Below are 21,156 nucleotides of genomic sequence, written 5' to 3' on the forward strand. Positions count from 1 at the left end.
CAGCACCCAGAGCTCAATGCAGAGCCCTGAGCTGTGGCCTCACTCAGCCGCCCCCAGGTGGGAGCTTTCAGGTGACCTTCACCTGCACTCTGGGCCCAGGGCTCCCAGCCAGGTGCTGAGGCTTTCCCAGTTTACAGTCAACAGGGGCCTGTGTGGGCAGGTCTGACCCCCGCCGGGGGCAGAGCGAGGCAGCCGGGAAAGGGGCAGGTCTGACCGGTGTGGGCCAGCAAGGGACGAGCAGGGGAGCGTAACCCTCTGCTATAAAACCCCCGGCTCCCTCCCGCCCCGGCTGTGCCCAGCGATGGCTGCCAAGGCAGAGGCGAGGCTCGGCGGGCACCCAGCAGCGCTGGCAGGGGCCCAGGAGCATGCCCTGGCTGTCACCAGGAATTACATCACCAACCCCAGGCTGAGTGAGTACCGTTGGGGTGGGGGGCGTGCTGGGGGAGGCTGGCAAGAACGTCCCCATTCCTGCAACAGCTGTTCTCACACACACACCCCCATAACGTTAGCCCTTCTAGCACCCAGCCTGGGGCTGTGTATGGGGCAGGGGGAGGGGAGAGCTGTGGGGACTTGAGCTCTTTGCATTTAGGCCCCCCAAGGCCTGTGCGGTTTCAACCTTGACAGTGAAGCCAGAGCTGTCTCTGGTTCTTCGGCAGTGTTATCTAGTGTTTAGAGCAGGCGCCTGGGTGGGGGGAGCTGGACTCCTGGGTTCTTTCCCCTGCTCTGCGGCCCTGGGCAAGTCACGTCCCTGCTCTGTGCCTCAGTTTCCCCACCTGTCCTTTCTGAGTGGCTGGAGCACCTCCGGTGAAGTGCCGAGCCCAGTACACGTTTCTTGGAAGTGCACAGATGGATCCTTATACAACCCTGGCAACTGAGTGCATCTGTATTGCAGGCTCGGGGGGGAGGGGGTGTCCCTTCCCCCAGGGGATGTACATGGGGCCTGTTGGATTGGAGTCCTTAACTCCCCCTAGGATGGAAGCCCTTTTAGTCTCTGTCCTCTGCCTCCTCCTTGTGTTAGCTGCACCCCAGCCCAGAATGGCTGAGAGGAAGCGACCCTGGAATGGTGGTAGGGCACCATTTCCCTGGGGCTATGGGGCTGAGTCACCTACCCAGGCCCCATAGCTTCATACAGCACCTGGTGCTCACACTGAGGCTCGCTGTCTGGGAGGCTGTTTCATACTGAAGTAAAAGGGTGACATTTACCCCAAAGAGAAGGGCACTGGGCCAGATTCTGTTCTCAGCAAAGCTGGCATAAAAGTGGAGTGACTCCAGCAAAACCGATGGACTGACTCCAGATCTACACTGGTGTAAATGAGAACAGAATCAGGCCCAGAAAGTGGATTGCTCAGTGAGAAACTTTAGATGGCAAAGGAGTCTCTCTTTTCCCAAATTCTGTATAGAAGTCACTTGGCAAAGTACTCAGCAGTCGCCATCATTACCCCTCTTCCCCCCCCCCCAGCTGTTGTGGGTAGGTGAGCAAGAGAGAGAGAGAGATCGGGTTCTATTTGTGTGGTTAGGTGTGTGTGTGTGAGAGAGAGAGAGAGAGAGAGATCAGGTTCTGTTTGTGTGGTTAGGGGTGTGTGTGTGTGAGAGAGAGAGAGAGAGAGAGAGAGATCAGGTTCTGTTTGTGTATTTAGGGGTGTGTGTGAGAGAGACAGAGAGATCAGGTTCTGTTTGTGTATTTAGTTGTGCGTGTGTGACGAAGAGAGAGATCAGGTTCTGTTTGTGTATTTAGTTGCGTGTGTGTCTGTGTGTGTGTGTGAGAGCGAGAGCGAGAGTTTAGGTTCTGTTTGTGTATTTAGTTGTGTGTGTGTATGAGAGAGAGAGATCAGGTTCTGTTTCTGTATTTAGTTGTGTGTGTGTGTGTGACGAAGAGAGAGATCAGGTTCTGCTTGTGTACTTAGGTGTGTGTGTGTCTGTGTGTGTGAGAGAGAGAGAGAGAGTTTAGGTTCTGTTTGTGTATTTAGTTGTGCCTGTGTTTACTTGCCTGTCTTCCTCTCTGGCTCTGGACACATGCAGACTGCAGGTCTGGGTGTGTGTGGCTGTCTCTGTGTGCAGACATGAGTGTCTGTGTCCCACCCACACAATCAGCGCCTCAAGTCCCTGCCTTGCAAACGCTCCCAGCTAACCTTGCCCAAGGAGAACTCCCGGAAGAGGTCCCAGCAGCTCCGTGCTCCCTGACGTCAGCCCAGCCTGATAGCTTCTCAGAGTAATACACAGCCCTGCAACGGGCACTGGGACCCCAAATGTGCACTGCTCCCAGGTCACGGCTTCTTCGTGAGCAGAAGCAACAGATGAGCTGAAGCCTTTAACCAGAATCAGTCTTCCCCCAACCACTCAGACAGCAGCACCTGCTGCTTGCATGCATCCTGTGGACTGGCTTGTGTGTATGCGGCACCCCCACTCTCCACGGGATGGAATCAGAACTGCTCAAGCCTGTGTCATGGGCCCTGCACTGCACACAGCTACCAGAGATGCTCTCCAGGCTTGGCTTTTGGAACAGGAGGATCTGAGTTGTGTGCCCCGCTGCTGCTGTGAAATGCTGAGTGGCTGAGGGATGCAGGGGAAGGAATCTGCAGGGGACTGGCCAGTGTGGGGGTGGGCTACAGACCCTTTTCCCCTCTAAGACACGTGTTCCAACTCAGTCCATCAGTCGAGACAGGTGACGGCTACTGAGTGGACTTTGAGCACTGAGTCTGGAGGGGAGGGAGGCTCCGTCTAGGTGTGCACCTCGCACGAACGGCCAGCATGGTGGGCATTAATTGGCCCCTGGTTGGCAATCTGTGTAGAAAGGCCCTCTGGAGAGAGACCGACCCGCTGGTCCCTCCCTGCAAGAGCAGCGTGGGGGAGTCTTCAATTCCTCAGTCCCAGTCCGGGGCCTCAATTGCTTGGCCACCCGTGGCAAGAGCCTGGGACAAAGCCATTATCCACCCAGCCCCCTGGGTTGTGGGCATAGGGCAGAGGGGCTGAATCTGCCCCAGTAATTCAGCACAGGTGCAAAAGCCGGTGGGTGCATTTTTCGCAGGCCCGAGTGTGCTCGTGAAAGGACTAACTGGGCCTGATTCTTTTTGCACTTCCCCTAGCTCTGCGCTCGGGAGAGCCCATTGTTCCTCCTGATTGACACCCGTGGAAGTGAGGGGGCCCCCAGACTCTCTCTGCCTATGGCTAAACAGCTGGGGTGAGCTGTGGCAGCAGCTTTCCGGGCAAACACGTATCGGCTTATCGGGACCTGGTGCTCCCTGTCCCCCTCAGTCTGTCCTTAGCCGGCTGCTGTCTCCTGTCTTAGACTGTAAGCGCCTCGGGGCCCAGACCGTCTGTGTTTGTTCAGTGCCGAGCCCAGGGGGCCTGGTGTGTGACTGAGGCCCTAGGTGCACTAGCAGTTCTGAATGCCTAGAAGCTAGCTGGCTATCCATCCCACACTCATCAGTGTGGTGTTCTGGAGCGCTCCCTGACTCAGTTTCCCCCGCTGTACAATAGGGGTAAGTACTGTTCAGCCCCTGTCTCCGGGACGTGTTGGGTGCTTGTCAGGTGGTATCAGGTTCATGTGGGGCAGGGACCAGCGAGGGGGAAGGTTCCTGCAGCTGCTGTTCGATACAGCTGCTTTGAGATCAGGAAGGCCCGAAACACACTTTCCTTTGCCTGAATGCTCCCCTCGCCCTGCGCGCCACAATCTCCTTGTCCAGTTCAAGGTGAATCCAGAACGCCCTAGTCAGGCTCTGCCTCAGCTGCATCTATTTCCCCTCACACTGGGCTGAACTGGTCCTGCAGAACAGCTCGTGTTTGCTGTCAACAGCGCGGGCTGGGCTCCTCAGGAACGGCTCCCCTCCTCGCCCAGCCCAACCAGGGAGGGGTTGCTTTGCCCTTGGGCAGTTGCAGGGGGTAGGGGGGACTCAAAGCCAGGAGGCAAAAGGGGTGTCAGATCAAGCCCAGAGCCAGTTTGCAGCAGGGAGGTAGGGCCAGGCTGCTGCTGATTAAATTCAGGCTCCACAGGGCGAGGGGGAAACTTCTTGGGGGAAATGGCTCCCTTCCTTTTACTATGGTAATTAGAATGTTTGGAGAAAATTCTCATTTAAAACTGATTTTTTTGGTATGTGTTTCAGCAACTGGTTTAGTTCCTTCTGCCCTTTTTTTTTCTCCCTGCCCCTTTTTCCATTTTTCCCCTGAGAAAAGGAGAAGGGAGGCGAAAAAATGAGAAAAAGTCAAAATTGGGGACTTTTTGTAGAAAAACTAAAACGAGTACAATTTGTCATCCAGTAAAATCCCAGAACCTGCCCGACGGGACCTTGGCGGGTCTGCTCCTAGGCCCGAGTGCCCTCGATCCCAGGATTTCACCACCAGCCCCTCCTCCTATCAGGGTGCAACACAGGCTATATTTAGGCTTAGCAGAATGCGGTTTTTATTCTGTTATAATGTCACTGGGTAATACCAAGGTTCATTTAGAAGCATTTTTCCCCTGTTCTGATCAATGTACATTTTCCCAGATGTGGGAGATGGAGCAGAGGGGGTGGAGGGGATGTCAGAGTAATTGTTTAATGAGAGGAGATGCTGAGATTTTAAAGCTTTATAACCGTTAAAACACAAAGTGTCAATATCCCGTGTTGAAATATGCAGAGTAAATATCCTCAAATCAATCTAGAATAAGTTCCCAAGGAGCATTTTCTTGCTTTGCCTCACTACAAATTCCCACAATTGTCAGTGGAGACCTGTTTTCACCGGTTTGTCTGCGTACGATGAAATGGACGTTTGCTGACATTTGATCCCCCCAAAATCAAATCCTTCCACCTCAGTCAATATGAGGCCCTGCCACATTCAGGGCTGCACCCTAGAAGCGATTTTCTGCCCCTGGTCACGCATGTTAGCATGTCGGCCATGCATGCTGCTTGCATAGAGATTTTCATTTCGTGGGGGCAGGTTATCAGGACTGGAGAAGATTCCATACTCTCCATCTGGCTGTCCCTAGGGCTAGTCCCTACCCCCAGCTCCCAGTAGGGACGTGCTAGCCATACAGCGTGAAAGAGAGAGGCCACACCACCGTCACAGAGGTTGCTAGGAGGGGCTCGTTTGGTCTGGTGTGCACCTCTGGTGCTTAGCAGAGGCTGAGTGCCCGGGGCTGCGGCACCAGGCTCACCCCCTAATCACACCTCAGTGCCCAATCCCAATCTGGAGCCAGCGCTCAAGGCTGTTCGGAGGTGGGAATCTGGTTCACTCGCTGGCTTCATTGGAAGCTGTGGCGAGAGGTTCTGGGTTTAGCCCAGTGGAATTTCCTGCCCATTTTTTAAGCTGAAAAGTTTCTGGCCATGCAGCCAAAGCTTCAGAAAAAGTAACTTTAGGATGCCTCTCCTGGCCGACCATCTGGACCTCCGGGCTGCTCCCCCGACACTAGTTCAGTAGTAAATCAACTCGGAGCTGCTGTGAGGTCTTGTCTATATCACAGGAACTGCTACTGGCCCCAACTAGGACCAGGACCCCACTGGGTTGGCGCTGCACCTGCGCAGAGTCAACTGTCAGTCCCTGCCCCGAAGAGCTGACGGTCTGAACAGGCAGAGGAGGAGAGGGGAGACTGAGGCCCAGAGAGAGGTGGAGACCGGCCAGTGGTCAGACAGCAGGTCAATGGCACAGCCGGGACTAAAACCTAGGTTTTCTGAGTCCGAAGCTCTAGCCACTAGGAAACACTGCCTTTCGTTTGAATCTTTACAATATGGCTGGTGTCCTGGCCACCAGCTGCCAGGGGATCCCCGATGCATTGATGGGAGTCCAGGCTTCCTTGTAACTAGTACGTCAGTGATGTGGGTGCCAAACGTAGCCCTCAGCCTGCCTGCTGATTTACTTCCCCTCCGGGCTGACAGGCTAGGCAGGGGTAGGGCTTTGGCCAGGAGCTCTCCAAGGAAAAGGCAGCAGTTGCTGGAGATGGAGTGGGTGATGTGGCACGGATGGCTCCTCCCTCTGAGTCTCTGCTCCCTGCTAGGGAGCACTGTGCTGCTAGAGGGCCTGTCTTTTGGCTGAGATTGAGAAGGCAAATCAAAGTCCTGCCCACCTGCAGTCACTGACGATCCCCCGGCTCTCCCCCTGGGGGCAGGGCTGGGAGCCTCACTCCCTGGACCAGAGTCCAGAATGACGTTCTCCCTCTCCAGGTTCCCCTAGTGGCTTCAGCTGAACATAGGAGTCTCCTTTGCCTCCTAAACTGTAATGTGCTGTGGCCGTGGGGCTGCTGTGTCCCGCCCCAGAAGTGGCTGCATTTCTGGCATTGATGAAGTTGTTCAATAAGCTGTTTGGAAGGCACTTTGGGATCCCTCTGAGCCTTGCTGCGCCCATAAGGGGAGGATCTTTTCACTAGACCAGGAATGCAGGACTGGGGGCCACTGAGGCCAGGCCCTGCCATCCCAGGCAAGCCCTTTGTGTCACCCATTTACTTATCAAGCTCCACCTTCAGTCTGGTTAGTTGGTTGTCCCCCAGCTTCTGCTATTGAGAGGCTGGTGCAGAATCTCCCTCCCGTGCTGGAGCTAGAGATCACCGTAGGACCGTTGCTGTCTCTTCCTCCTCCATCTGGCTCAGCTGAAGGTCTCCCAGCCATGAAAGGCAGCTCCAATGAGTAGCCCTCTCCACGACCTGCCCTGCAGTGCCCCAAAGGTTTAGCTCCAGGGAGGCCGCTGCAGATCTCCCCACGCTGCAAATGCTTGGCCGGACCAATCTGCCTGGTAGCCCCAGCAGCATGCGTCTAACCTCCGTGACCTCCCGTCTGCCAGGCGTGAAGGCACACGCTGTTCCTAACAGGGATCTGCTCGGCAGGGTCAAGGGCTTGGAACTGCGTCTGAATGTGTCTTTCCGATTCCAGGCCTGCTCATAAAGGGGCCACTTTCACACTGCACAGCTGAGCCTGGAGGAGAGGGGGCAGGGGAAGCAGAGACTGAGGGCACTGGGTGAAGGCGGGGGGTGTCTCAGGGTTCAGGGGTAGTGGGTGTCTGCAGCGGAAATTATGCCGTAACTGTAGCAAAGTCTCCTTGTCCCCATAGCTCTGGTCTCCCAGTGTGAGCTTTGCCATCAGTTCCACTTGGGGTCTTAGCTGGCCCGTACGGGATGGGTGGCGAGAGGACCAGCTGGCACTGAACCAGGGGCTTTATTTTCTTGGCACGTCTCAGCTGGCACAGCCATGACTGCAGTGTAAACAGTGATGAGCCATCAGTTCCTTGGCCGCTCGTGTTCCGTAGTCTCTCTGCAGCCCAGTTAGATAGTCACTCTCTTGCCTGAGAGTCTTTCCTCCCTCCCTCCCAAAATTTCTCTCCCCCCTTTCCCCTGGCGCCTGGCCATGCCCCTGCCTCTGGCACTGCTCCGGGCAGCAATGGCCAGTTCTCCGTGCCTGGGGAGGCAGAAAGGAGACAGCCAGTTAGTTACACCAGTTGTGAAACATACAACTCTGCCAACTCCAGCTACGTTTACCCCAGGGAAAGATTTGGCCTGTTAATTGGAACCCAACACAAAGTGATAGTGGTGGCTGGACGGGGCCCTAGTCTGCCTGGAGGCATTCAGCTCCAGTTCGTGATCAAGGCAGTTTTCCCAAGCTCAGGAACAGGGGTGGCTCCAGGCAACAGCACGCCAAGAGCGTGCTTGGGGCAGCAAGCCACGGGGGGCGCTCTGCCGGTCGCAGGGCGGCTGGCAGGGTGCCCTTGGTGGCTTGCCTGCGGAGGGTCCGCTGGTCCTGCAGCTTCGGCGGACCCTCCATGCTTGGGGCGGCAAAACGTCTGGAGCCACCCCTGCTCAGGAAGGTGACTCAGGCCGGCTTGGTACCTGGATAGGAAACCACCGCAACATGGTGCTAGTGGGTGAGTGGAGTTGTTGATGCCTTAGGTACTATTCTACCAGCTGGGGGTGCTGTTCTGCTGGAGCTGCTGCCCTTTCGGATAAGACTGGTAGCTCTGAACACCTTTTGCTAGGCGGCGAGCGTGATCCCAAAGCCCTCCCCGACTGCTTGGCTAGGGAATGACATTCTGCCAGCCTACATGCGGCTTGCAATTTCTGCTAGTTACAATGGTTTTCTACGCTTTCCACCCAAAAGTGTTGCGCAGTGCAACTACCTGTTAAACAGCTGCCACAGTCTGCCCCAGAGGTGGCTGCATCACAGTGACGGTTATAGTTTGCAAAGAGCATTGGGGAGCAAAAGGCATTCTAGAAATGCAAGATATTTTCCTTTCTTTCCCTGAGCCCCAAAACAGTCTGTGGTCAATTAAACCAAGAGCGACCAGGAGGAAGAATTAAACACCTGCTCCCTACGGGGTCTTGGGGTGTGTTTGTCCTAACGTTTCACTTGAAACCACACAAAATCCAGGCAAATGACTTGTTACAGCTTGTACCTTAGGCTGATGACCGATTCAGCGACTGAACTGCTGTGCTCTGAGCAGCTGCTGGTGATAGCTCAATGCTTGTTTCTTACAGCCCTTTGCAGGGACTGGAAAGTTGGCGGTAGGACAGTTATTCCCCATCCGATCCCGTTCCTTTCTCCATGGGCACTGCAGCACGAATGCTGCCGAGGGAGAAAGGCATTTGCCGGCTAACAGTGTGCTAGGACGTGAAAGAGAGACGGGGCAGGAGAAATGGCCCAGATGGACGGCTGAGGGAAAATGCGTGCAAGTGAAATGACTGATCAGGGAGTTATACAGCGGGGAGAGAACAAACAAACCTGGAGCGTGAGGGGAATAGAGGAGAGGGAGAGGGAAGAGGAGGTGACTAGGAGGTCAGAGAGTTTGGGGGGGCCCAAGGCTTTACAGCCCAGGGAGTGGGGTCCCTTCCACCTTATGTCTTAAGTTCCTAAAATCTCATGCTTCAGGGCCCAGCCAGTCATCTGCAGGGATCAGGAAGGTGTCCCCCACCCCCCAGTGTATTCTGTGTTTTGTTTTGATTTGTCTCCTTCCTCTGAAGCATCAGGGATGGCCACAGCGAGATGTGGGACCCAGGACGGGGTGGGCCGTGCTCGGAGATGGCAGCAGATCTCTCTCACTCAGCTGCTTGGCTGGTTGGCTCTTTCTCACGTGCTCAGAGTCTAGCTGATCACCATGCGTGCAGTCAGGAAGGAATTTCCCCCCAGCTCAGATTGGCAGGGACTTGGGGGCTGGGGGAGGGCGGCAGGGGGAACTTTCTCTGCAGCGTGTGAGTGCAGCTCACTTGCCAGGATTATGTGGGTCTAGCTCATGTAACCATTTCCCTGCTATCAGGGCGGCCTCGGGCACTGGTGTGCCTCAATCCTTCCTATTCCCCGCCTGTGGCACATACTCGGCCAGTCTCCAGCAGCCAGACGGTGCTACTGCAGACTCATTTCTGTGGCTTGGTTTAGTGTGTGGGAGGTCTGACTGGGTGCTCTGCTCACCCCTTCTGGCCTTAAACTCTCTGACTCCAGCCTGGAGCAGCAGGGAACCGTCATGAGTAAAGGAACAGGGGGATATCAGGCCGGGGGGCGGAGGGAGAGGGTGTGAGGTCAGAAGGAATGGAGGAGGTGGTGGATAGAAGACCAGAGAGGCTGGGGGTCAGACTCAGGTCAGAGAGGCTGGGCTGGGGAGAAGTGCTCACTGTGGGGCTCGGAGGAGTGTCGGATGGGGACTCAGAGACTGCTCCTGCTGCCATTGCAATCAATGGCACAATCCCTACCAGCGCCAGTCGTGCGGGACCAAACCCACAGCCGTCCCTGGGAGGCTGAATGCTCACTCCCAGAGCAGCGGTGCCGATCAGCGCCCTAGCCGGCGAGAGGGCCAGGCACTCCAGGTGCGTGCAGACGGATCAGCTTGTGCCTTGCAGAGGTGTTACCTGGGGTTCTTTCAACCCAACCCCCCTCCTCTCCTGTCTTGGTCAAGCTGAGACTGCTTAATAGGTTGCTTTTAACAATAAGCCATAGTGGTTTCAGGCACTTTACTGGTTTGCCAAAGTCTCCCCATACAGAGGGATCTCGGCTTTGCTCGGATAACGGGTCAGTGGCATCACAGAACCTGCTGTGGCCTCGCTAAGAAGCACGGCCCTTGGCCAGCACGCATCGCCAATCTCTGAGCGTGTGGCCAGGGAATCAGGGAGGCACAGCCTGCCACCTCTCTGAAACCACAGCGGATATTGCCAGTGAGCCGATGCGCTGCTGCTGGTGACCGTTTACTTGTCATGCTCAGCCAAGTTTATACCTTAAGACAGTTTCCGATTGCATGTCAGTGGGCGAGCTGGATTAATGCAGGTTTTGTGAGTGAGGCCAGCAGCATCCCTGGGTAGCCCGTTGGTCATTTGGCACTGGTGTGACCGCTGCTGGAATGCTGGGTCCAGTTCTGGTGCCCACAGTTCACGAAGGATGTGGATAAATTGGAGAGGGGTCAGAGAAGAGCCATGAGAACGATTTATGGATCAGAAAACTGCCCTGTTGTGATAGACCCTAGGAGCTCAATCTGTTTAGCAAAAAAGAAGTTAAGGGGTGACTTGATCACAGTCTACAAGTATTTGATAACAAGCTCTTCAATCTAGCAGAGGAGAGTCTAACACTATCCAATGGCTGGAAGTTGAAGCTAGACAAATTTCGACTGGAAATAAGGCGTGCGTTTTCAATGGGGAAAGTAATTAACAACTGGAACAATTCACCAAGGGGCGTGGTGGATTCCACATCAGCAACAATTTTTGAATCAAGATTGGCTGGTTTTCTAAAAGCTCGGCTCTAAGGATTACCGTGGGGCAGGTCTCCGGCCTGTGCTATGCGGGAGGTCAGCCTGGATGATCACAATGGTCCCTTCTAGCCTTGGAATCTCTGACTCTCTTTGGGTTTGGGTTTCCAAGCTGGAGCAAGCCCAAGGCCCAAAGGTGATAAGTGCTTCTTCTACTCATTCCTGCTAATGGATTGGTGGTGCTTCGAAACAGCTGCTAATACCTCCCCGGGATCTCAGGAGAAATGACCCCACCAGAGACCGTGCCTGTAACACAGCCAAGAAGTCTACAGTCGAGCACTGTGGCTTGCGTACTGTGTCCCTCTACTGTCAAGGCAGGTGTCTGTGCATGGGGGAAGCAGCACCAGGCCTCAGGCCTTTCCCCAGCTCCCTCTAGCATTCTCCATTATACTCTGCACTTGCTCGCTACAGCCTCGGTGCGTTGGCATTACGTTTAAACTGAGTATTCAGAGCAGGGCCGGCTCCAGCGTTTTTGCCACCCCAAATGGCAAAAAAAACCAAACGGCGCTGCGATCGGTGGCACTTCGGCAGCAGCGCTACCACCGACGCTTCATCCTTCAGCAGCACTTTGGCGGCAGGTCCTTCCCTCCTAGAGGGATTGAGGGACTCACCACCGAATTGCCGCCAAAAACCCGGACATGCCGCCCCTCTCCATTGGCCACCACAAGCACCTGCTTGCTGCGCTGGTGCCTGGAGCCAGCTCTGATTCAGTGGTTCAGAGATTCATAAAGTGTAGGCCCAGGAGGGACCAGATCATCTAGTCTGACCTCTTGTACAGCACAGGCCAGCAAATTCTCTGCAGGTATCCCAGGAACTTCTGTTTGGCTGAAGACACCAAGAGGACCCATTGTGAACATGGGATTGGAACCACCCCTAGGCATAGGAACAGCAAAGGGCTCCCAAACTTTGCCCTCCTGAAGGCTGCATTGAGGAATGACCAGATGCCCAATGATTGCACAAAACTGGGCTGCAGCTGTCCAGGGGTTTGTTTCTGAACATACAGAGGAAGGACCCAGCGCTGATGTGATTGTTGCAGAATCCGACTCGTGTCAGGTCTCGATACAATTACAAAGCAAGTCGGGCCAGTTGGGAAACAGTTTTCCCATCCCACAAGAATTTCAGAGATTTTATTAAAAAAATCCTGTCTCGAATTGCTATGAAAAATTGAAATTGCAAACATTTTCACAAGCCAAAAATCTGAAAAAAAAATCACCAGATCAGGCTTTACCAGTAAAAATGTTTCATTTTGATGATGACCTTTTTATGTTTTCATTTAGTGTGACAGACCTAGACCAGTGGGGTACAGGAGTCTGGTAGAGGGCAAAGATACTGGTCACTGGATGAGTAGTTTTCTGTTCCCTGAGTGACCAGAGCAGGGGCTGCACTAGAGTAATCAGGGACCTGCTAGAACCAGTTAAGGCAGCCAGGCTGATTAGATCACCTGCAGCCAATCAAGGCAGGCTAGTCAGGGCACCTGGGTTTAAAAAGGAGCTCACTCCAGTTTGTGGTGTGCGTGTGAGGAGCTGGGAGCAAGAAGCACAGGGAGCTGAGAGCTGCTGGAGAACTAAGGAGTACAAGTGTTATCAGACACCAGGAGGAAGATCTTGTGGTGAGGATAAAGAAGGTGTTTGGAGGAGGCCATGGGGAAGTAGCCCAGGGAGTTGTAGCTGTCATGCAGCTGTTACAGGAGGCACTATAGACAGCTGCAATCCACAAGGTCCTGGGCTGGAACCCGGAGTAGAGGGCGGGCCCGGGTTCCCCTCAAACCTCCCAACTCCTGGTCAGACACAGGAGGAGCTGACCCAGATTGTGGGGAAGATCACTGAGATGAGCAAATCTGCCAATAAGCGCAGGACCCACCAAGGTAGAGGAGGAACTTTGTTACATTAGTCATTACATTTTTTACTCTACGTTCAATTAAATTTTGAACCAAAAATCATTTTGACCCAAACAACAGAATGTTTTTTTCAAAAAATGTTGAAAGTCCCGTTTGAACAATTTAGAAAGGGTTGGGCTTTTTTCTACTTTTCAAAATGGGGAAAACCAGCCCTTTCCTGCAAATAGCTTCAGTTTCAATGAATTGTCATTTTCCAATGAACAAGTCTTGTGGAAACACTTCCAAGCAGCTCTCAAAGCAAGGACCAGGGCCAGATTTGCAGCTGGCACAGTAGGCACATGCCAAGGGGCGCCAGCGTTTTAGGGGCACCTCACCTCTCTAAAACTGTGTACAACTTGCAGGTCTGCTGTAGACAAGGGGGGCACTGAAGATGCTGGGCCTAGGGGTGCCTAAGGAGTAAATCCAGCCCTGTTTGGGACTTTGGAAATAAACAGAGGAAAAGTGATTCTCCGAAGAGTTATTGAAGCTCGGTGCACTATAATGGCAGCATGCACAGGCAGGGAAATCAGTGACCTGCCAACGTTAAAACTGAAAACAAAGTTGGTTTCAAATAGCCGTCATCGAATAAGCAAAAGCCACACTGTGGAGAGATGCCATTAAGCAGCGTTTGACATAGTGAGAGCAGGATGCTTTAGGAGGTGGTAAATATAATTCAGTTATACTGATTCTGAAACAAAATCTCACAATCTCAAACATTAAACATAGAATGACCTGGCATTGCAAGAACTGGAGAGAGTAATTCTAGATGGATGGCAAATTAAAAAAAAGCCAGGTACTTCTCAGTACAAAAACATACTGGAACTAGACCAGATTAAATGGTTGCATATGCTACTGTGTGTGAAGGACGTTTCACACAGGATGAAGGTTGGAAATATTTACCATAACCCACAGCACCCATTGGAGTACTGAGATGTGTCACATGAAAGTCTGACTTGTCCTTTGGCCAAACATAAAGAAGAGGCATCATCCAAGTATGTACAATAAACACATGAAGCAAAATCAAAAGACCAACTGCTACCGCATGAGCTTCTTGATTGCCCATGAAAGGGTGTAAAATTTGGGAGGGTGAAAAAACTCTCAATCAAGAGGGCAAATATCTGGAAGGCCTGCAAAGAGAGTACAGAACACGAGCAGCACAGGGACTGACGGCTCACCACTGTTTATACTGCAGTCATGGCTGTGCCAGCTGAGAAAAGCCAAGAAAATAAAGTCCCAGGTTAGGTGCCAGCTGGGCCAAAGTTAGCCCGTGTGGACTTCAGTTAAACAAGGAAGGTTTCCTATTAGTGGTGGAGTGCTAACCAATTGTTTTGTTCACATCACATCATGCAGCGGTTAGTTGTACATTGCAGATTGCAGTTAGCTTGCCGTGCTATTGTGAGTGAGTTAATAAGAGATATTGGTTGTGGGAGCTCCCCCAAGACCTCTTCCACTCAGTTCCCCAAGAATTCAGTCCTGGTCCAGCATCATCACTCAGGTCTCTTTATGTGGTGTACAGCACAACTATGCTCAGTTGATCAGACTCCAGCATAGGGGGTGGGCATGGGGGCACAGCACACACCCAAAGATACACAGCAAGCCTCTTCCTTTCTAGACATTTACACATTGCATTGCACTTACTATACATTGCATCACACGTGCTGGGCTTGGCCACTTTGTAGGAACCAATCCCTGTACAGCATGCTCTGGCCACGCACTGTCCATGCATGACTCGCTCTTTACCTCCACTTATGTTCCAGGCTTAGCTTGTCCATTGAAAATAGTTTGCCGGGTTTTTCCCTTTGTCATAGCTAGTACAGACATTCTGTTCCCAACCCGCTGCTCCATTTACCTCCCTAATCCTGTCTCCCAAGAAACGAGGCCTCTCCCATATCCAACTCCTCATGTCAAACCAGGCCTACGATGATCCACAAATATTTAATTTAATCCGTTATCTTTGATACATCAGTACAAGCCCTTATTAGGCCCAGTCAGGTAGGTTATCAAAAAATAACAAAGGACTTGATTTTGAAGACCAAGCAGAGTCAAGATATCTGTATTTAGCATTTTGAGAGTATCGCAATACAGCTCAGGATGATTTATTAGTCTCTAATACTTATGGGCAGAAGGAAAAAAACCTGAGTGCCAACAGCTTGGGATTTGATGCCAGCCTTCTTGCACCAAGGACAATTAAAGCAAGTCCAAACTTTTAAAATAAACAGGGGGTTGGGTTGGTTTTGTAAAAGATGGTCTTTTTTAAATAAAAAATTCCATAAAAATTTGCAGGAAAGGAACATTTTTGATAAAAGCATTGTGCGTCTTTTTTAATTCAAAAATTGAACAAAAACATTACTGAAATGGTTTAGCAAAGCCTGTTTTTTTTTTGGTAAATAATTTTTAATAATTATCTTGATAAATGTTTTCAATATTTTTTTAAATCAGAAAAAAATTGCAAAAAAAGTTTGAATGAGAAACAAAAACTGGCTGTGCTTCAAATACTTCTAAATGAAAACTAATTTGAAAGTTTCCATAGAATTATCCTTGGATTCTTCAAACAGATATACTCGGCGTCTTTACAAAACAGATAGTAAGACATTAAAGAACTTTTCTGATAAAATGTCCAACAGTAACCAAGTGCCATTGGCAAGTGGGAGAGAAAGTTAGAAGCAGAAAGTGTCAGATAACTTACTGATCAAAACTCAGAATTTCCATTTCCATCCTGTAAATCCCCCAAATTTCCATTTCAGACCATTTTATTTTAGGAAAACTTCTACATTTTATTTCAGTGTTAAAAAGAAATAGTCCCTGGGTAATTTGGTTGAAATAGAGAGATGAGTTTGTAAAAAAAATTCAGTCTTGTCAAAACTGTTTCCACTAAATTTTCCAGTCAGCTCTAAACTTAACCACCCCAGTGGTCAGTCTGACAAGACACACCCCAAAAATGTCCCAATAAAAGCACAGTGCTCTATTTCTTGGGGACATCAGGACTGCTGTTGGCAGTGCTCCATATGGGCAGAAGTAATACGTGCTCACCTGGCCACTGAGCAGGAAGAACACAGGAAGCAGTAGTATTGTATCTGCTTTCGGGGTCGGTGGATAGCGATTCTGGCCCATGACAGGGGTTGTAACCCTGACTCATGCCATGTGACGCAGGTCAATGTCCAGTCTCTTCCCAGCCAGCAATCCTGTGGCTCAGGGTTTTATTACACGTGCAGCTTCCTCGGGACTCCTCCTCCCTGTGGAACACAAGGGCCGTTGTGGGCTCTGTAAACCAGTGTGGGCTGCATTTGAGCAGTAGATTCTTTGGCCACTTCAGCCTCCAGCCCTCTCAGACCCTCAGATACAGCAGTGAGGGGTGCACAACAGACAGAGACCATCAAACACTTTGCATTCGCTGGACTGTGGATTTAGCCTAGAAGGATTGGCCTGATCACTGCTTGGATGGGATATCTCCAAAGAAACTCCAGGATGCTGCAGCAGATTAGAATCTATCTTATCTTCTTTGAGTGTGCCATTCCCCAGGGTATCCAGGCATATCTTTCAACAGGGTGTATTCTTGTCTCCTTCAGTTCAGGACTGATGCCCCAACACAGTTTCAAGGGGTACTGTGTAAAACAGAGATAATAGAATTGTAGGACTGAAAGGGCCCTTGAGAGGTCACCTCGTCCAGTCCCCTGTACTCATGGCAAGACTAAGTATTATCTAGACCATCCCTGACAGGGGGTTGTCTAACTTGTTTTTAAAAACCTTCAGTGACCGAGATTCCATAACTTTGCCTGGGCAATTTATTCCAGTGCTTAACCACCCTGACAGTTAGGAAGTTTTTCCTAATGTCCAACCTAAACCACCCTTGCTGCAATTTAAGCCCATTGCTTCTTGTGCTACCTCAGAGGTTAAGGAGAACAATTTATCACCCTCCTCCTTGTAACAACCTTTTATTTACTTGAAAACGGTTATCATGTCCCCTCTCAGTCTTCTCTTCTCCAGACTAAACAAACCCAGTTTTTTCAATCTTCCCTCATAGCTCATGTTTTCTAGACTTCTCATCATTTTTTTTGCTCTTCTCTGGACTTTCTCCAATTTCTCCACATCTTTCCTGAAATGTGGTGCCCAGAACTGGACACAATACTCCAGCTGAGGCCTTATCAACGCGGAGCAGAGCAGAAGAATTACTTCTTGTCTCTTGCTTACAACACTCCTGCTAATACAGCCCAGAATGATGTTCGCTTTTTTTCCAACAGCGTTACACTGTTGACTCATATTTAGCTTGTGATCTATGATGACTCCAGATCCCTTTCCGCAGTGCTCCTTCCTAGGCAGTCATTGCCCATTTGGTATGTGTGCAATTGATTGTTCCTGCCTAAGTGGAGGACTTTGCATTTGATCGTGACCACTTGTAGCCTGAAGATCCTTTTGCAAAGACGGCAGGGTGGATCCCAGTGTCTGGGCCAAATTCCAGTTTGGAAGAATACATCCCGCTGGCCTAAAATAACCCCTGTCATACTGGACACTGTATTCATCTTCTCTTTGCGTCCTAAACTGTTGTGTTGTGCTGCTGTGAGCTATTAAACAGCTGCTGTGTTCGAGTCCCGAGAAGTGGCTGCATTTCAGAGGCAGACAGAGTGATTCTGGATTGTAAGGGGCTGTGGGGGCCTTCAGGATGCTATATAAATACAGGTTTCTTGCACTTCATAGGAACATAGGACTGGAAGAGCCTTCCTGGGTCCTCAAAGCCAGATCCCTGCTATCGCAGGCAACCCTGTCATCCCATCCCATTCATAAACTTATCAAACTCCATCTAAACATTAGTTAGGCTCTTTGCCCCTGACTCCTCCTAATACTATTTATTATTGGTCTAACCACAGTGTTCAGGACCTGGAAACCTGTTGCGCTAGGTGCTGTACAAACTCAGTGTAGAAAGACAGCTCCTGCCCCACAGAGCAGTCTAAGGACCTTTCTAAAGCAGCCAGTGCTGGCCATTGCCAGTGAGGCCCCGGCTGAGACGGGCCTGCTCCTCAGGCAGGTCCTGGGCCAGACCGGCTTTGCCTGGAACATTCCCAGCTGACTACCCCACATGTTGAGCGATATTGTCACACCCGGGCAGAAAAAGTGATTTTTCGGGGGGCTGATTTTTTGAGGGGAGTTTCCAAGGTTTCGTTAAACACCTGTTTCTAAAGTGGGATCCGGCGACACCAATCGTCTCTCCCATGAAGCCAGTTAAAGCCAGAACCCTGGGCCCCGCCAGCGCTCGATTTCACCAGGATAGGGTCCTTCTCCCGCCCCACGCCCGCCGAGGGCCCAAGTCTGTTTTGTCTGACAGAAAACGTGACAGCGAATCCAGCATTTTTTCCAGGCTAGCTCATTGGCTTCACGCTTGGGCGAGCCTGCCATTCAGGGGGCCTCCGTCACATGATTGTGCAGGTGTGTCTGGGAACCTTCCACTGCAGGCCCTAATTAGTGGCATAGTGTGTGACCCCCTGCTGGGCCTTTCACAGGGTCCGGTCGGCTTGGATAGGCCAATGTGTTTGACAGCGCTGCACAAACTGACACATCGCACAATGGGCAGGTTGCATAAGAGCGAAAACTGGTCACTGAGGGAGCGTCGGAAAAGTTCGAAGCAAGCACGGGCCTCTCGGGCAAGGGGCGGGGGGCCCGGTGCATACATCAACTGTGGAGCAGGAGACGTGTTTCAATGGATTGTCCAGCATTACAGCCCCGGCTCAGGTTCTGATCCTGCAAGATACTGAGTAGCCTTAACTCTGTTTGCCATCCTTGCAGAATGTGGCGGCTGGGCTGAAAACTGCTACACTCTGGCATTTAAGGCGTTGGCTGCACGGGAGTATCAGTGTTGCTTTGTAGAATTCACAGCACTTCACACAGGGTGGTCGGCATCATTCTCTGCATTGCACAGTGGGGGAAACTGAGGCATGGCGAGGCAGAAGTGACTTGCCCAAGGGCACTCAGTCGGTCAGTGCCAAAACAGGGGATAGAGCCCAGAGGTACATCTACACAGCAAAAAAAAATCCTCGCAGCAGGTCTTGGAGCTGGATCAACTGACTCAGGCTTGTGTTACAAGGCAAAAAATAGCCTCCATGTGTCACAACCTGAGTGGGAATGTCCATGCTGCTATTTTTAGCCCTGTAGCGTGAACCTGAGTCAGGTGACCCGGCTCTGAGCCTCGCTGCTCCAGGTGCTTTCGTGCAGTGTAGACGTACCCCGAGTGTCTGGCGCCTGCATGTGGATTGAGGTGTGGTGCTGAGTGAAGACTGCAGGGCAGTGGGCAGCTTGGGTGTGCGAGGGATGCAGGGTCAGAGCAGCTGCTGTGGTTTACAACTTCCCTTAGGGCACAGGGGGTTCTGCTGCATGGCCTTTTGGAGCCGCTCACTTCACTGTCTCAAGGTTTTCAAATGCCAGCGCTAGGAATGAGAAATAAGAAATATCAGCATGGGAATGAGCTGGCTAGTGTGTATGTGCACTGCTGCCCTCGGCGGGATGGAAACTGTGTGTCATGGCACCCGTACTGCTAGTGGCTGCTCTCTTTTTAGCTCAAGTGGAAGGAACCTGGGTTTTCAGAGCAGCGGGGGTCTGAGTTTTATTCCCATGCCCACTGCTGCCATATTTGAAGGACTGCTTCCCATTGATCTGGAGACCCTTTTACATGGCTTTGGCAGAGCAAATGGGGCCCGGACACACTCTGTGAGTCCCCTTTAAATGTACTGAGGCCCTAGTGTAAATGAGACTCGAGGTCTGTGTGTCCGCAGCAGAACCAGGATTCAAGCTCGGCTCAACCCCTCTCCTGAACGGTGTGTGCTCTCCCTTGCGTCTGAGTACTGCAGAGTAAAGACTGACTACAGAGCACAGCTACCGGGAGCATAGATGGAAATGAGAAATCTGTCTGGGTCATGGAAAGTTATGAACATTGGGTGTTGGTTTTGTTTTGTTTTGGCCGTTATCCCTCTTGCCAGTCCTTATGGTTTTATTGTGAATCGTGCAATATTTGGTGTCTTTCCTTAAAGCCCCAGCTGCTGGAGTCAGGTGATTAGGTGACAAGTATCAGAGGGGTGGTCGTGTTAGTCTGGATCTGTAAAAGCAGCGAAGAGTCTTGTGGCACCTTATAGACTAATGTCTATTAGTCTATAAGGTGCCACAAGACTCTGCTGTGATTAGGTGAGTATCCCAGCTCTCATGTAAAAAGGAAAGTAAGTCTAGTCCTGCCCTCCCCTTGCCCCCGGTTCCAAAGAAAAGCTTGGAAACGTAAGCCCAAGTCTCAAAGCCCAGGAGTCCAATAAAAAGACACCCCACCCACCCTCCCACCCATCCAATTTGCTCAATCAGAAACTCCTCCCAGATTCAGCAAGGCTCATGAGCTTTTTTAAGGGGTACGTAGGCCAAATTTTGAGCAACCCCTTGGGGGGGACAGTGTGCATCCATGCAAACCCAGCTGTGCCCATCCCTACCCTTGAAGGGGTCCTTGCAGGTCATGTCAGAGGCAGAGCAGGGAGTTTCCATTTGTGTGCACACTTGCCCAAGGACCCTCCCAGACCAGAGCTGGCGGCTGTTGGTTCCAGTCCCAAATGGCTGTTTGCTTCGACTCTGTATGATTCACTCCCTGTGACTATTTCCATGACTGGGTTCTCTTTGGCGTGGATGCCTGGGAATGGCAGCTCTCTACATATGCCCACGCTCCCACAAGAGTCACACACTGACGGCTGGAACCCCAATTCCTCAATCCTCTTTCATTTATCCCCCGACTTCAACAGTTTCCACCATCCCTTTGGGGAGCAGGCACGCTCCCTCATGACCCAGGTGGCTAGTCCCAGGCTGCACCTGGAGGCTGAGCTTTGTTGACAGCCAGCCGCTCGGCCAGTCCATTGGAAGAGAAATGAGCACTTTGCAGCAGAGCCCTAAACTCCCAAACAGCCTCCCCTGCCCCCCAACTGAACAGAGGACCCACCCTAGAGATGCCAGGGGAAGGGGGGCGAGGACGGGAGTGGGGAGAGGATGGATGATTGGAAACAATTAGTGCTTTGGTGTGGTTGGGTCGGTTGTCCTCTTTGTCAGCATGGTCAATTTCCTCTGCTACTTTGCCGCCCCCCCACCCCCACCACCACTTGGCTTCCACGGCTCCTGCCCCAAGGGGAGCTAACAGTGCATGATTGTCAGGGCTAATGGAGATTACATGTGACAGGAGCTGTGAATTTGGGGATGGGTGTGTGGAAAGGCCAGGTTGAAAGACTTTCTTTTTGATTTGTTTCCCTCCGCTCCTTGTGCGGAATTGGCAATCACCTCCAAAAGCTTCTTTCCCCTTCTTCCCTCACTCCCCCATCTCAGCAAAAATCACAGCCCACCCAGCCAGCTGCTCCTCAGAGGAGCGTCAGGCTTTTCTTCACGACAGCTCAACCCCTTCATTATTTGAATTGGTGTTTTCCGGTGGGGGAGAGGGTCTCTCTCTCTCTCTCTCTCTCTCCTTCCATCACTCATTCTGTCTCAGTCTCTTTACATGTATTTCCATCTTCCTCTTTCTGTCTTTTCTGTCTTCTCTTTCCCTTCCTCCTCTCTTCTTCTTGTCACTTATTTACTGTCGCGCGGCGCCCATCGATGGATTC

The 21,156-nt window shown here is 51.7% G+C and overlaps 1 protein-coding gene across 1 annotated transcript in view; it reads left to right on the forward strand.

Moving 5' to 3' along the window:
- The first annotated feature begins 301 nt into the window (after window positions 1-301).
- LOC115652566 (V-type proton ATPase subunit B, kidney isoform) overlaps window positions 302-21,156 on the forward strand; it is an 83,592-nt gene continuing 62,737 nt past the window's right edge. The window contains exon 1 of the mRNA XM_030564794.1: window positions 302-410. Within this exon, the coding sequence (XP_030420654.1) occupies window positions 302-410 (109 nt within the window). The remainder of the gene's footprint in view (window positions 411-21,156) is intronic.

Source organism: Gopherus evgoodei, chromosome 5, assembly GCF_007399415.2.
Source record: "Gopherus evgoodei ecotype Sinaloan lineage chromosome 5, rGopEvg1_v1.p, whole genome shotgun sequence".
Taxonomy (NCBI): Eukaryota; Metazoa; Chordata; order Testudines; family Testudinidae; genus Gopherus; species Gopherus evgoodei.